The 14,154-nt window shown below is 40.6% G+C and overlaps 1 protein-coding gene across 1 annotated transcript; it reads left to right on the forward strand.

Moving 5' to 3' along the window:
- Nucleotides 1–232: 232 nt before the first annotated feature.
- Nucleotides 233–8,757, forward strand: LOC124862846 (dual specificity protein phosphatase 3-like). Its single transcript, XM_047357016.1, has 3 exons — nucleotides 233–600; nucleotides 6,138–6,370; nucleotides 7,639–8,757. Exons 1-3 carry the CDS (start codon nucleotides 386–388, stop codon nucleotides 7,872–7,874), a joined length of 684 nt encoding a protein of 227 aa, XP_047212972.1. The 5' UTR covers nucleotides 233–385; the 3' UTR covers nucleotides 7,875–8,757.
- The last annotated feature ends 5,397 nt before the right edge of the window (nucleotides 8,758–14,154 follow it).

The raw sequence follows: 14,154 nt of genomic DNA on the forward strand, positions 1-14,154 counted from the left end.
CAAAATAAATAACTAAATAAATGCAAATACAAATCTATCTATCTATCTATCTATCTATCTATCTATCTATCTATCTATCTATCTATCTATCTATCTATCTATCTATCTATCTATCTATCTATCTATCTATCTATCTATCTATCTATCTATCTATCTATCTATCTATCTATCTATCTATCTATCTATCTATCTATCTATCTATCTATCTATCATTTGGGACCAAGGGGCCGACAGAAGCCTTGCCCCCCCGGAGCTGTCGTCACTCAGCTGCAGCTCGCTTTCGCAGAGCCTCCAGCCTGTTGTGGAAAAGCTCAGCTGACCGACAGCTGATCGTTGCCGTTAGTCTGGTAAACCGACACCTGTCCGCCGCCTCACGGTCCACATTATGCGCCTGTTGGAAGTCCTGCTGCACTCCTCTTCGGACATGAAGAATAAACCCAAGCGGAATGTGAAGGCACCGGTTCCTGACCGCTTTGACATGTCCAGCTTCGAGGTTTCTCTGCAGCAACTCAACGAACTGCTGACGGACGACAGCGGCTTGTACAGCTGGCCCACTAAACACTTCCACGAGGTTTATCCACGGATCTACATTGGCAACGCGTGAGTCCCTGCTCCGATCAGACAGATTTTATACCATTTATGCATCATTAGGTATCATAAGCTACCTGCAGCATTCATATTCAGGTCATGCACGTTGAACCATTTCCACAGATTTCTTGTCATTATTCAGACCGTTGCTAGATCTAATTTAATTAGTTCGCTTTATTATAGTTTATTCTTCTAATTGCTCTTTATTGTCACCTTTCAATTCTGCATAGATGAGTTAACGCAATTCTGATAATGTAAAACATGTGTGGGGAATGACTTGTTGCAATTATATATAATAACATAGTAATAGTATAATCAAATTATTTGTGGAGTTAACTGAGGAGTATCCCGCAATCAACATGGAAACTCTACATCTTTCTAGAACTGCAACCCTTAAACATGCTATTTATGCTGCTTCCCTTGTTTGTGAAACGAAAATAAAGGGGTGCAGTGAAGACATGATGGACTGTGCCATTCTGAGGAGGTTAGGGAATGTTTTCTCCAAACCAAATGGAGCACAGATAAGATGGATCCTAAGCCTCACCTGTCCTCTGGACGAGTTAAACATTCACTGAGCCATGCTCCATATTTCAGTGTCTGTAGTTACTGAATCCTGTGGCAGGAATGGAAATAACACTTTATTGGGATGTTATGTGACAGAGCAAGACACAGTGGTGAATACCTGTGAATGTCATCGCTTTCGAAATAGACCCACATACAGAAGAACACTCAGAAGAATTGAACAAGTGTAAAAGTGTTTTATTGTCAGCAAAGTAATCAGGAATGCGAACGGGTTGATCATCAGCTGTATGGGGAGAGAAAGGAGAAGACTGGTGAAACAAAGAACTATGATAATGCTGAGCTAATGAAAAATAACTATTGAAATCTGGGAAATGACTTACTAAGTAGGTGCAGTCTAACCGCCACGGGTAGAGGGATTTGGGGTCCAGGTTTGCGAAGCAGGAGTAGTTCAGATGTTTTCTCTGGTGCTGTTTGAGTGAACTTAGGTGAGTTCAAAAGGCAGTTAAAAGGTGCAGGAGTAGGTAATCTTGATCGTCCAGAAACGTCAGTGATTGGCAAGGTAAACCAAAAACTCAGGTTGGCAACCTGCAAAGGAGAACTCACAAAGTTAACTTGGAGCAAAAAACAAAGCAAAGATTAGTAGTGGCTGAACTTGTTACCACTGAAGGCAAACACTCTGGCACAGAAGTGCTGGCAGCCTCCTGCTTAAGTACTCCTCCATGCAATCAGCAGATCACTCGCACCTGTCACCCAGCACACCTGAAATCTCCAGCACCATCTGAGAACTGAAGCAATGTTACAAGCACACATACACACACAAAACCCAGACCCCGACAGTGAAAAATAAGCTATTCTTTTTTTTTTTTCATTTTTTATTTATGAATTACCTTTGAAAAGTTTATCAGTCCTACACAGTAAGTACTTTGTAGAACCACTTTTACTGCCAGTCCAGCTGTGTGTCGTTTGGGTCACATCTCTACCAGCTTTGCACACTTACAGACTGAATATTTCTGGTTTCTTCAGTCAGACTGGATGGAGAGATTTGCTAAAATGTGTGTCGGTTAGGTCTGGACTTTGACTGGACCATTCTAACACACGAATACACTTTGACTTAAGCCTTTTCATCGTAGCTCTGGCTGTATGTTTAGGGTTGTTGTCCTGCTTGAAGGCAAATTTCCACCTCAGTATAAAGTTTTTTTTTTGGCAGTCTCTAAACGTTTTTTCTACAGGATTGCCTTGTATTAAGCTCCATCCATCTTTCCATCAACTCTGACTAGCTGCCCTGGTCCTGCTAAAGAAAAGCTTTCCCCCCCAGGAACACCAAGGGTGAAGTTGTGGAGAAGCTTAAAGTGGAATTAGATAACCGAACTATATTCATGTTGTTCAATCCATCATCTAAAAATGAATGGGGTATGACACAACTGCAGACCTACCAAGACATGGCCGACCACCTCACACCGGAAGAGCATTAGTGTTGTGTTGGTCTATGACATAAAATGAAATCATTATAGTTTGCGTTTTTAATGTGATGTTCTGGAGCGTGAATGCAATAACAGATTTGTTCAAACATACTCATTCTTTCTGCAATAAATATTAGCAACCTCACAGAAAAGGAACAGTTTTATTTTGGGAAAAAGGCAGAGAGTATTTGTGTCAACAAGGTTAAATGCGGTATCTGCGTATAGCGTATACCACCACAGCTCCTTTAAAACCTAAAGTACACAGTGGGTGGCGCCTAATATAGAACACTAGAATAAGACAAAATACTTTTTAGTTTTTACAGCTGAGTTAAAAGCATTAAAGACAAACCATTTTCTTAGTGCACTAAGTCATGGCAGAATACTTCTGGAGGGACACTATACATTTCAAACGAATTAAAGAAAACAGAACAAAAACAGTTATTTTTGTAATATGAAATAAATATTTGGCCAAATCTAGGATGCTTACATAAAGGTGTTTGGAGCTGGGTGAACAGAACATGCGCCCACGCTTGGCTGTCTTTTGGATGTTTTGATCTTTTTGTTCCACTGTGTTGCATTCGATGTCTGCATCAGGCTCTCCTCGCTATTTTTAGGTCTTTTGATTTCAGAGCATGGGCGTGTGAAGCAAGGAGCAGAAATGGTTCACAGTTTACAGTAGCTCATCTTGTTCCAGCAAAAAATGCTACAAGGAAAAGTTAGAGGAGGAAACAATGAGCCTTACATTGTCCAAAAGGCAAACAAAATACTACCATGAAAAAGACTGAGATCTGTATTTGTACATACAGCCATTACTTAGTGTTAAAAATACAGGTCCTTCTCAAAATATTAGCATATTGTGATAAAGTTCATTATTTTCTATAATGTAATGATGAAAATGTAATATTCATATATTTTAGATTCATTGCACACTAACTGAAATATTTCAGGTCTTTTATTGTCTTAATACGGATGATTTTGGCATACAGCTCATGAAAACCCAAAATTCCTGTCTCACAAAATTAGCATATTTCATCCGACCAATAAAAGAAAAGTGTTTTTAATACAAAAAACGTCAACCTTCAAATAATCATGTACAGTTATGCACTCAATACTTGGTCGGGAATCCTTTTACAGAAATGACTGCTTCAATGCGGCGTGGCATGGAGGCAATCAGCCTGTGGCACTGCTGAGGTCTTATGGAGGCCCAGGATGCTTCGATAGCGGCCTTTAGCTCATCCAGAGTGTTGGGTCTTGAGTCTCTCAACGTTCTCTTCACAATATCCCACAGATTCTCTATGGGGTTCAGGTCAGGAGAGTTGGCAGGCCAATTGAGCACAGTGATACCATGGTCAGTAAACCATTTACCAGTGGTTTTGGCACTGTGAGCAGGTGCCAGGTCGTGCTGAAAAATGAAATCTTCATCTCCGTAAAGCTTTTCAGCAGATGGAAGCATGAAGTGCTCCAAAATCTCCTGATAGCTAGCTGCATTGACCCTGCCCTTGATAAAACACAGTGGACCAACACCAGCAGCTGACACGGCACACCAGACCATCACTGACTGTGGGTACTTGACACTGGACTTCTGGCATTTTGGCATTTCCTTCTCCCCAGTCTTCCTCCAGACTCTGGCACCTTGATTTCCGAATGACATGCAGAATTTGCTTTCATCTGAAAAACGTACTTTGGACCACTGAGCAACAGTCCAGTGCTGCTTCTCTGTAGCCCAGGTCAGGCACTTCTGCCACTGTTTCTGGTTCAAAAGTGGCTTGACCTGGGGAATGCGGCACCTGTAGCTCATTTCCTGCACACGCCTGTGCACGGTGGCTCTGGATGTTTCTACTCCAGACTCAGTCCACTGCTTCCGCAGGTCCCCAAGGTCTGTAATCGGCCCTTCTCCACAATCTCCTCAGGGTCTGGTCACCTCTTCTCGTTGTGCAGCGTTTTCTGCCACACTTTTTCCTTCCCACAGACTTCCCACTGAGGTGCCTTGATACAGCACTCTGGGAACAGCCTATTCGTTCAGAAATGTCTTTCTGTGTCTTACCCTCTTGCTTGAGGGTGTCAATAGTGGCCTTCTGGACAGCAGTCAGGTCGACAGTCTTACCCATGATTGGGGTTTGAGTGATGAACCAGGCTGGGAGTTTTAAAGGCCTCAGGAATCTTTTGCAGGTGTTTAGAGTTAACTCGTTGATTCAGATGATTAGGTTCATAGCTCGTTAGAGATCCTTTAATGATATGCTATTTTTGTGAGATAGGAATTTTGGGTTTTCATGAACTGTATGCCAAAATCCTCCGTATTAAGACAATAAAAGACCTGAAATATTTCAGTTAGTGTGCAATGAATCTAAAATATATGAATGTTACATTTTCATCATGACATTATGGAAAATAATTAACTTTATCACAATCTGCTAATTTTTTGAGAAGGACCTGTAATAAGGCATTTTCTGATTTTGCCAAAAGGCATGTGGGCGACTCCCTGAACATATGGAGGAAGGTGCTCTGATCAAATAAAAGTAAAATTGAACACCAAGGAAAACGCTATGTCAAACCCAACACTTCCCATCTCCCCGAGAACACCATCCCCACAGTGAAACATAGTGGCGGCAGCATCATCCTGTGGGGACGTTTTTCAGCAGCAGGTAATCAGAAACTGGTCCGAGTCAAGGGAAAGGTGGATGTTGCTAAATACAGAGAAATTCATGAGCAAAACCTGTGTCAGTCTGCCTGTGATCTGAGACTGGGACAGAGGCTCACTTTATAGCAGGACAATGACCTGAAGCATCCAGCTAAAGTGACGCTTGACTGGTTTAGGAGGAAACATATAAATGTGTTGAAATGGTCTAGTTAAAGTCCTGACCACAATCCACCGACTAGACATGAAGATTGCACTTCAGAAGTGAAAACCATCCAACATGAAGGAGCTGAAGCAGTTTAGACTTGAGGAATGGGCAACAATCTCAGTGCCAAGATGTGGCTCATAGAGACTTACCCAAAGTCACTTGCAGCTGTAACTGCTGCAAAAGGTGGCTCTACAAAGTACTGACTTTAGGGGTGGGGGGTTAATCAGCTATGTACAGTGATGTCTTCTGTAATTTTGTTGTTTACCTCACAATATAAAAAAAAATAATACATCTTCAGAGGGGTGGGCATGTTCTGTAAATGAAACGGCACAAACTCGTAAACAACCCTTTTTAATTCCTGGTTGTGATGCAACAAAACATGAAAAACTCCAAAGGGGGTGAAAACTTTGCCAGTCACTGTAACAATGGAAATGTGTGCATGCCTGCCATGGAGTTTTTTTCTTTCATTTTTCATAGACGAGGGTGTTCACCCACACATGCTGGCAGAAAAAGCAGGTTACAAAAGTATTGTGTTAGTCACACTTAATGCCCTCTGTTGTTTTTTATATAATAATATATTTTCTTGTAAGTGAAGAGTGACTGTGCAGAGAGAAATTTCAAATTTCATCATAAATCCAGGGATAGTTTCCATTTAGTTTAAACAGACTGAGTGTAAAAACATTAGTAATTAAAGAATGTTCCTCGCAAACTTCTTTTATTTCAGATTTGTGGCGACAAATGTCCTGCGCCTCAAGCGTCTGGGCATCACTCACATCCTGAACGCAGCAGAGGGAAACTCCTACATGCACGTCAACACCAATGCAGACTTATATGCCGGCTCAGGAATCATGTATCACGGCATACCAGCCAGCGATACTGACCACTTTGACATCAGTGTCTACTTCGAAGAGGCAGCAGACTTTATAAAGAAAGCCCTGGCATATAAAAATGGAAAAGGTCAGTTTGTTTTACTGAATCATGGGATGTTTAAATGAATATGCTCGTTTGGTTTTATTTTGGGGCTAGATTTGTCTTGGTGTAAGGCTTACAAACCTTAAAAGATTTAATGACTCATTCTGTGGTGAGTGAAAATCAAATCAAAATGTTTACATATCAATGTGTGTAATACTAGAAAGGAAAAAAGGAAAAAAAAGGACACTGTTTATAGACTTAGCCAGAAAACCTTTTATAGGTGCCTGTAACCAGCATCAGACTCCAGTGTGAAAAGTCCAAAGCCCCAAAGTGATCCACATGTGCAGAAGAAGTGATCCACATGTGCAGAAGAAGTGATCCACATGTGCAGAAGAAGTGATACACATGTGCAGAAGAAGTGATACACATGTGCAGAAGAAGTGATCTACATGTGCAGAAGAAGTGATCTACATGTGCAGAAGAAGTGATCTACATGTGCAGAAGAAGTGATACACATGTGCAGAAGAAGTGATACACATGTGCAAAAGAAGTGATACACGTGCAGAAGAAGTGATCTACATGTGCAGAAGAAGTGATCTACATGTGCAGAAGAAGTGATCCACATGTGCAGAAGAAGTGATACACATGTGCAGAAGAAGTGATCTACATGTGCAGAAGAAGTGATACACATGTGCAGAAGAAGTGATGCACGATCCACATGTGCAGAAGAAGTGATCCACATGTGCATGACAGTATGTGTGTATCAGTCCTGAGGTTGTTGTGCAGTCAAAGCCAGCAAAATGATGACCAACTCCATCAACGGTGCCGGCTGCAATGTTCACAAATACTGTGGCAGCTAGACTGGTTAATTCATTCTCTGAATTTATGTAAAATTTAGAAAGCAACATCGGAGAGAGTGGCATTCTCGTACAAACTGGGTTTAAATGTATCACTTCTAAAGCAATTTACACTGACTCTTAAAACTGTAAAACAAAGAGAATTCCTTATCAAACACACAAACTAATGTGTGTCAAATACTGGGCAATATTTAAGGGACTGTTGGTAACCCTTAGTCAACAGCTGGTAAAGCTTTTATCACGAGAACCAGAGCTGGTGGAAACTAACTGAAACTGTGTAAGAATATAATAAAAATCTATAAAAAATATTTTTTGAAACTAAAATCACTTAACTAGAAATAGTACAAATTTGCAACGTTGTGGTAAAACCTTTGTTTTCGCTCTGAGGTGGAGTGGGCCACAACTGCAGTGCTTTTTATCAAACTAACATGTTTGCATTTTTTTCTCCCATTCTAGGGAAAGTGTACGTCCATTGCAGGGAAGGCTACAGCCGCTCACCTACCTTGGTCATTGCTTACCTAATGCTTCACCAAAACATGGACGTCCACACCGCTCTGGCCATGGTGCGACAGAAAAGAGAGATCGGACCCAACGACGGCTTCCTTCGGCAGCTCTGTCGGCTAAACCAAAGGTTGGCTGCTGAGGAGAAACTGGAACAAATGAGTGGCACAAGTAAAAGAAATGTATCGTGAGAAAACAAAATTATGTTGACAAAGTAGCATATGGCTAACTTTCCACTTGTTCTAGGCTTGAATGGGCCACAGTCCTGTGAAGTAATGCTTTGAACCAAATGAAAGGGAACCTTCTCACTGAGGGTGACAGCAGTAACTGTACAGAGCAGATTACCACATCCCACACACTGGCTCATTCACTAGGCAATTCACCTGTTCCTTTAAGATCATGTAAAGAATCTTCTCAATGTATCTATTCTTGCAGTAAGAATTTCTAATCTTCTTTCAGGCTTCAGCAACATGTACACACAGTTTTAAATATAAGTAACAGTTATGAAGCTCTAATCTTAGGTTTATAGCCGTCTGCTTTACTATAACAAAACAGAAAAATGAGAAAATTGGCTATTTATTATTTATGATGATTTATGGCTTCTTGGAATTGTAGAAATGTTGGTGCAAAAAAAAAAGAAAACCCTAAAGAAATACTAGAAATAGACTTTGTACTGTGAATAACTTGAGCAACAGTTGTGTGAGTTGGCAAGGAATGACCCGTTTTAATGAACATAGCTGATAACTCGTTTAACATAGAATAGGTTAAATATTGTTACGCATTTTCTGAATATCATATTTATTATGGTTTAGTAGTTATTTATAACGTTCAGTATAGTTTGCTGTATGTTCTTGATGCTTAACATTTCAGTTAATAGGCATTTATGTATAGTTATTGTGAGTAGTGAGAAAATGGATTGTGTTACTCTCACATCTAGTCCAATTTCTCCACCCTTCTAGCCATGGGTCCTTCGTTCTGGCTCCTGTCCTGCAAACACTGCCAACTGTCTCAGTCACAGGCTCTCTCACTGTGATTTTTCATGTTAAATCAGGATAATTTTAGAAAACTAGAGGATTTTACTGGAGTATTTTTGCCTCTTGTATCTCTTATGTGTAAAGCAACTTACGAATCTTTGAACAGCATTGTGCTCACATTTAGAAAGCTGCTTCAAAAGCACTTCTGTCTTGTGGATTCTGTGCTTTGGAGATGAACTTGCTACTTTTGCACTGAAAACATGCTGAATTTATATTGATTAAAAGAATGTAAAACAAACAATATAGTTTTAAGTCTACAGTTTTAGATTAAGATGCAAACAAATTAGCATGGTAAACATGACAGTAATTGTTTTAAGATCAATTGTATTTGTGCTAAACTAATTTGTTGAGACCAATTGAAAATACATGATAGAATTTCCATAAAATGAAATAATAGTCTTCCACAATAAAACATGTATTGGGAGAGTTAAATGAGTAAATTGTAGCATTTCAATGTTGGTGTGGTCATGAAACTAAAAACCTTTAAACCCTGCTGAACAGCTTAGCCATTAGTCTGATTTCTATGAATAAAATAAAAATGACTTGCATTTTTAGACAAGTAAATGAAAAAGGGCAAACCATTGGTTAGGGGTTAGGACACATAAAGACACATAAAGAAGTACATAAGTTAGTTTATACCATTTTTATACAAAGGAAGGCGTATGTAATGCCTTTTAGCTTAGCATAAACACTGCATTTTGCAGTTTGTGTTAATCCGACTAGCCTAAAACCAATATTGTGTTTAATGTATTGACAGGACAGGGGTACCAATTCATTCATCTCGCTCTGCAAAAGAGCAACGTTACCGTAAATGTAAAATTAGGGTTGTTAATTGATCAATTATTAAAGTGAAAAATGACTTTTAACTCAGCATAAAAACTGTTCTTGTGTAACTAGCGTAGCAAACACTATGTTTTAGAGAGATATACATTTTTTCATTAAGATTTAACAACCAATATTCCCCTGTATATAAATAACTATTATTAACTGTTAAATAATTAGTATTGAATCATTTTTAACTTTAAAGCTTGCTAAAAGAACAGGAGTCCCATAAAAAAATGCTAATAATGTTTTTTTGTCTAAACAGCACACTATAATACCCTGAATGTAACATTAACACTGCCAGAATGACAGTACGTCAAACTGTACCTTTTTAACTTCTTAGACAACATCTTTGTAGAGTAGAATATTTATATGTTTGTTTTTTGGGCAGTTTAAATACAGTTTTATATTATACAGTTGCGATGCTTTGTGATATGTGTCAGCCAAAGTGTTGCTTACAGTCCTTAATGGACACAGCTATGTCTCTGTGTAATTAATGTGCATTATTAATTGTGCATTATTTGTCACAGTCTGCTCTATTGTGCCTGTAACGTGTGACTCATCATGCACATTACTGAGAAGGATTTGATGTAACCTAATTGGTCAAATCAGAAGACTCACAGTGAGTCTCACAGATTATGACACAGCTTTGATGAAGTGCACTTTATCTAATGACATGGGATTCTGATTGTTCTCTTTTCATAAATTAAATACAAAATGTGAAAATGACAACATTGTTTTCTGGGATTTGTTTTGTTTCCCTTTTCTCCTATTTTCTCTCATCCCTAAAGTCAGGTAAAGCAGGTATCAGTTTTCCTTTGTCAATTTGTTAGGTTTGCAGTCCATTTAAATTTGCCTGTTATGTAGCTTTGGAAACAGCATGGTTGCCTGTTGATAACCATGTTGTTACAAAGAGGGAGATACAGGATTGTTCTGGGTGTCCAGAGATCAGCAAACTCTGTCAAAACTGTTTGGTTCTCTAAAACCTCGAAAATAGATGCACTGAAAAGTAAAAATTTGAATTTTATTCATTAAGAGGGAAAAGCTATCCAGACCAACTTGGCCTTCCATGTAAAAGTGATTCCTCCCTAAACCTGATGGTGCCTTCCTTGGAGGCCGCAACTCCGATCGAGCATCTGTGATATCTCAGACATGGGCTTGCCAGGGTGCCTAGGATAATAACCCAAAGGAGCTTCAGCTTAAGTTCACAAACTGATGGCTGTATGTTCTCCTTCAGGTGTTTCTGCTAGGGAGAGCAATCGTGAAGCAGCAAAGCAACCACAGATCATCAAACTACCACCATCATTTTGTCAGTATAATGCTACTTCATGACATGTTGTGTTAGCTTTGCATCTGATGTCACAGTGCAAAACCACCTACTGCTGCACTTTAGTCTCATTAGTCCACAGAATATTTTCCCAAAGGTCTTTGAGGAATAGAAAAAAAGATGTTTTTTTTCACAAATGTGAGAAGGACCTGTGAGTTCACTATTCTTCAGCAGTGGTTTTGGTCTCTCCCATTGATTTTATTTTTGCCTAGTCTCTTTCTTATTGTTCAGTCATGAACTCTGACCTCAGTGGAGGATGTTGTTCTGGGTCCTTTTGGATGAGCTCTTGATGCACACTTGAGGTATATTTGGTAGGCTGATGACTCCAGGGAAGGTTTCTCACTGCTCCACGTTTCCGCCATTTGTTGATAATGATTCTCACTCTGGCTCAATGAAGTCCCAAAGCCTTAAAAATCACGTTGTCCCTCTTTCCAGATATAAGTCAGTGACTTTCTCATCTGTTCTAAATAATTTTTAGATTGGTATAATAATGTGTTGCTTTTTGAGATTTTTTTTAGCCTATTTCATGTTAGAAGGTCCTATTCGATCTCTGGACTATATAAGTCTGTTAGTAATCAAGGCTGGGTGTGGTTAAGGTAATTAAACTCAGGTTTCCAAAAAATGTGGTTTATTACAGATAAATCCTGTTTTTACAAGGGGGAAATTATTTTTCACATATGGCCAGGTTGTTTTCAGTTGTTTTCCAGCCAGACCACAAGTAGGTCTTAATATCAACAGAAGAAAGACCCAGATCCTTAGAAACTACACAGGCAATGCTGGACACATAAACCTGGAAGGAGAAGCTCTGGAGAATGTTGATACTTTCACTAACCCACACTGTAGCTATCAGAGAAACGTAGCATAGCTGATGGACATCCAGAACTTCAGGGATTTCTGACTGTGAATAAGATTTTGCATTTTCAACACTAACTTCAACAGAGATCAACAGTTACAGCCGTGAAGAGACTGCAAACATTATTTAACAGATGTTCTTGATAGATATGTCCATAAAATCACCAACAGTGATCAACATAAAACAGGCAGCTGGCAACATAAAAACCACATGCCTGGGGAAAGGACTGTTCTCAAGAGGCACTGGCAACTGATTGGTCACACTCTACACAAGCCCACGTATCACATCACCAGTCAAGCTCAGTCAAACCACCAACGAAAGAGGAAGAGAGGGTGCGCTTGAAACAGCAAGTGATGAGATGTGGAAGCATACACCAGAACACTGGACTACACTTAAAACCAACTGCAAAAGGAGCGAATAGGATAGGGTTGGCTGAAGTCAGTAGGCAATAAGATAGAGCAATAGAGTGGTCTGACAGTTTTAGGAACATCTGACACATTAGACAGCATTACCAGCTCTTAATGGAGTTTGATGTTGCTTCCCATGCAGGTTTGCATGAGGCCAAGTGATTCAATGCAACTGCCCAACATGTTGAAGATACAGATGTTACAGTCTGTGTTGAAACCTAGACCTGTGGTCAACCACATGCTATGGAGATTGTCGTCACCGAAGAGAAACTCCACAAAAGGGACGATTGCCAAATAGTCATCCAAATATTTTTTTTTATTTTGACTGCTGGCTTTAACAACAGAGCAAAGACAACTTTCTAAAGGAACATCCTGTGTCTAAATGTGTTACCTTTCCTATCAAGGTCCTCCTGTAGCCAGCTGGGTTTCTTTGTTTCTCTCCAATGAAACCTGTCATTGACCAGCTTGCATTACATCATTGACCCACCAAGGAGTATTTTGCTGGACGTTATAGTATAGTTATATGTAAACCTTCTACAGGGGATTTTATTACTCTTGTTATATACAAGAACTTTGTCTTGCACCAAAAGCTTGTTTCAACCTATAGGGTGTCATGCCCTGCTAACACAGGCCTCTCATTTGGCCCGTACTGCCAGCCCTGTTATCCATTTGGCCTAGTTTTGTAATTAGTACTTTAGAGCCATGTGACTTTCCAACACTTGCAGTTTTTTTCTGTTTTCTCCACTCCATCGGGGTGCTTAACGTTTTTCTCGATGAACATATTTGGCTGTGGCTCAGTGAAAAGAGTAGTGGTCTTGCAATGGGATGTTGTGGGTTTGAATCCAGCTTCCTTCTACCAGGTGTAAAGCATGGAGTCCCATATCTATCTGAAAGCAAGTAGGGGTAACTTAGACTAGTGTAGAGGTGCTTTAAGTTGTCAAGCAGTTGCTAGAGCATCTAACAGAACCATTCATATGTAGGTGTGGTGGTTTAGTTGATCTCCTTGTTACACATACAACTTGAACTTTTACTCTTTGTCACATTACAAATACAAACTTCGACATCCATCTATTTGCTATACTCAGTTCTTCTGTGCAGAACAACCTATGTCTATGGGCGAGAGGCAGGGTACAGCCTCACAGATGTGTTTTTGGACGGTGGGAGGACGCCAGAGTACCTGGTGAGAACCTATGCATGCATGGGGAGAATATGCAAACTCAATGCAGAAAAAACGCCGGCTGGGAGTCAAACCCAGGATCCTTCTTGCTGCAAGGTAACAGTGCTGCCAACTGTGCCACCGTGCAGCTACGCCTATACCATATTGTTGACATTTTATGTGACATACACAAAGAAGTCTATAATTGTGCATTCGTACAAAAATATTTAATGGTTTTCAAATGTTCTTAGAGATAAAAGTCTTAAAAGCATGACGTGCTATGAAGACCAGAAACAGAGGACCCAAATTCAGCTAAACACAAAGTAAAAAGTTAAAAGGTTTATTCAGCAAAGCAGGATCAGCTGACAGGAAAGCCAGAAGTCGTTCGTTCGTCGTCTTCCGCTTATCCAGGACCGGGTCGCGGGGGCAGCAGACTCAGCAGAGACGCCCAGACGTCCCTCTCTCCAGACACCTCCTCCAGCTCCTCCAGGGGGAGCCCAAGGCGTTCCCAGGCCAGCCGAGAGACATAGTCCCTCCAGCGTGTCCTGGGCCGTCCCCTGGGCCTCCTCCCGGTGGGACGTGCCTGGAACACCTCCCGATGAAGGCGTCCAGGAGGCATCCGGTATAGATGCCCGAGCCACCTCAACTGGCTCCTCTCAATGTGGAGAAGCAGCGGCTCTACTCCGAGCTCCTCCCGGATGGCCGAGCTCCTCACCCTATCTCTAAGGGAGTGCCCGGCCACCGTACGGAGGAAGCTCATTTCAGCCGCTTGTATCCGTGATCTCGTTCTTTCGGTCATGACCCAAAGTTCATGGCCATAGGTGAGGGTAGGAACGTAGACCGACCAGTAAATTGAGAGCTTTGCTTTTCGG

Source organism: Girardinichthys multiradiatus, chromosome X, assembly GCF_021462225.1.
Source record: "Girardinichthys multiradiatus isolate DD_20200921_A chromosome X, DD_fGirMul_XY1, whole genome shotgun sequence".
In the NCBI taxonomy this organism is placed as follows: Eukaryota; Metazoa; Chordata; class Actinopteri; order Cyprinodontiformes; family Goodeidae; genus Girardinichthys; species Girardinichthys multiradiatus.

Bases quoted from the DNA above. Each gene is read 5' to 3' on its own strand.
- LOC124862846 (XM_047357016.1), top strand. From the start codon at position 386: ATGCGCCTGTTGGAAGTCCTGCTGCACTCCTCTTCGGACATGAAGAAT. The intron at 601-6,137 runs GTGAGTCCCTGC...CTTTTATTTCAG, and splicing joins CGGATCTACATTGGCAACGC to ATTTGTGGCGACAAATGTCC. The intron at 6,371-7,638 runs GTCAGTTTGTTT...CTCCCATTCTAG, and splicing joins GGCATATAAAAATGGAAAAG to GGAAAGTGTACGTCCATTGC.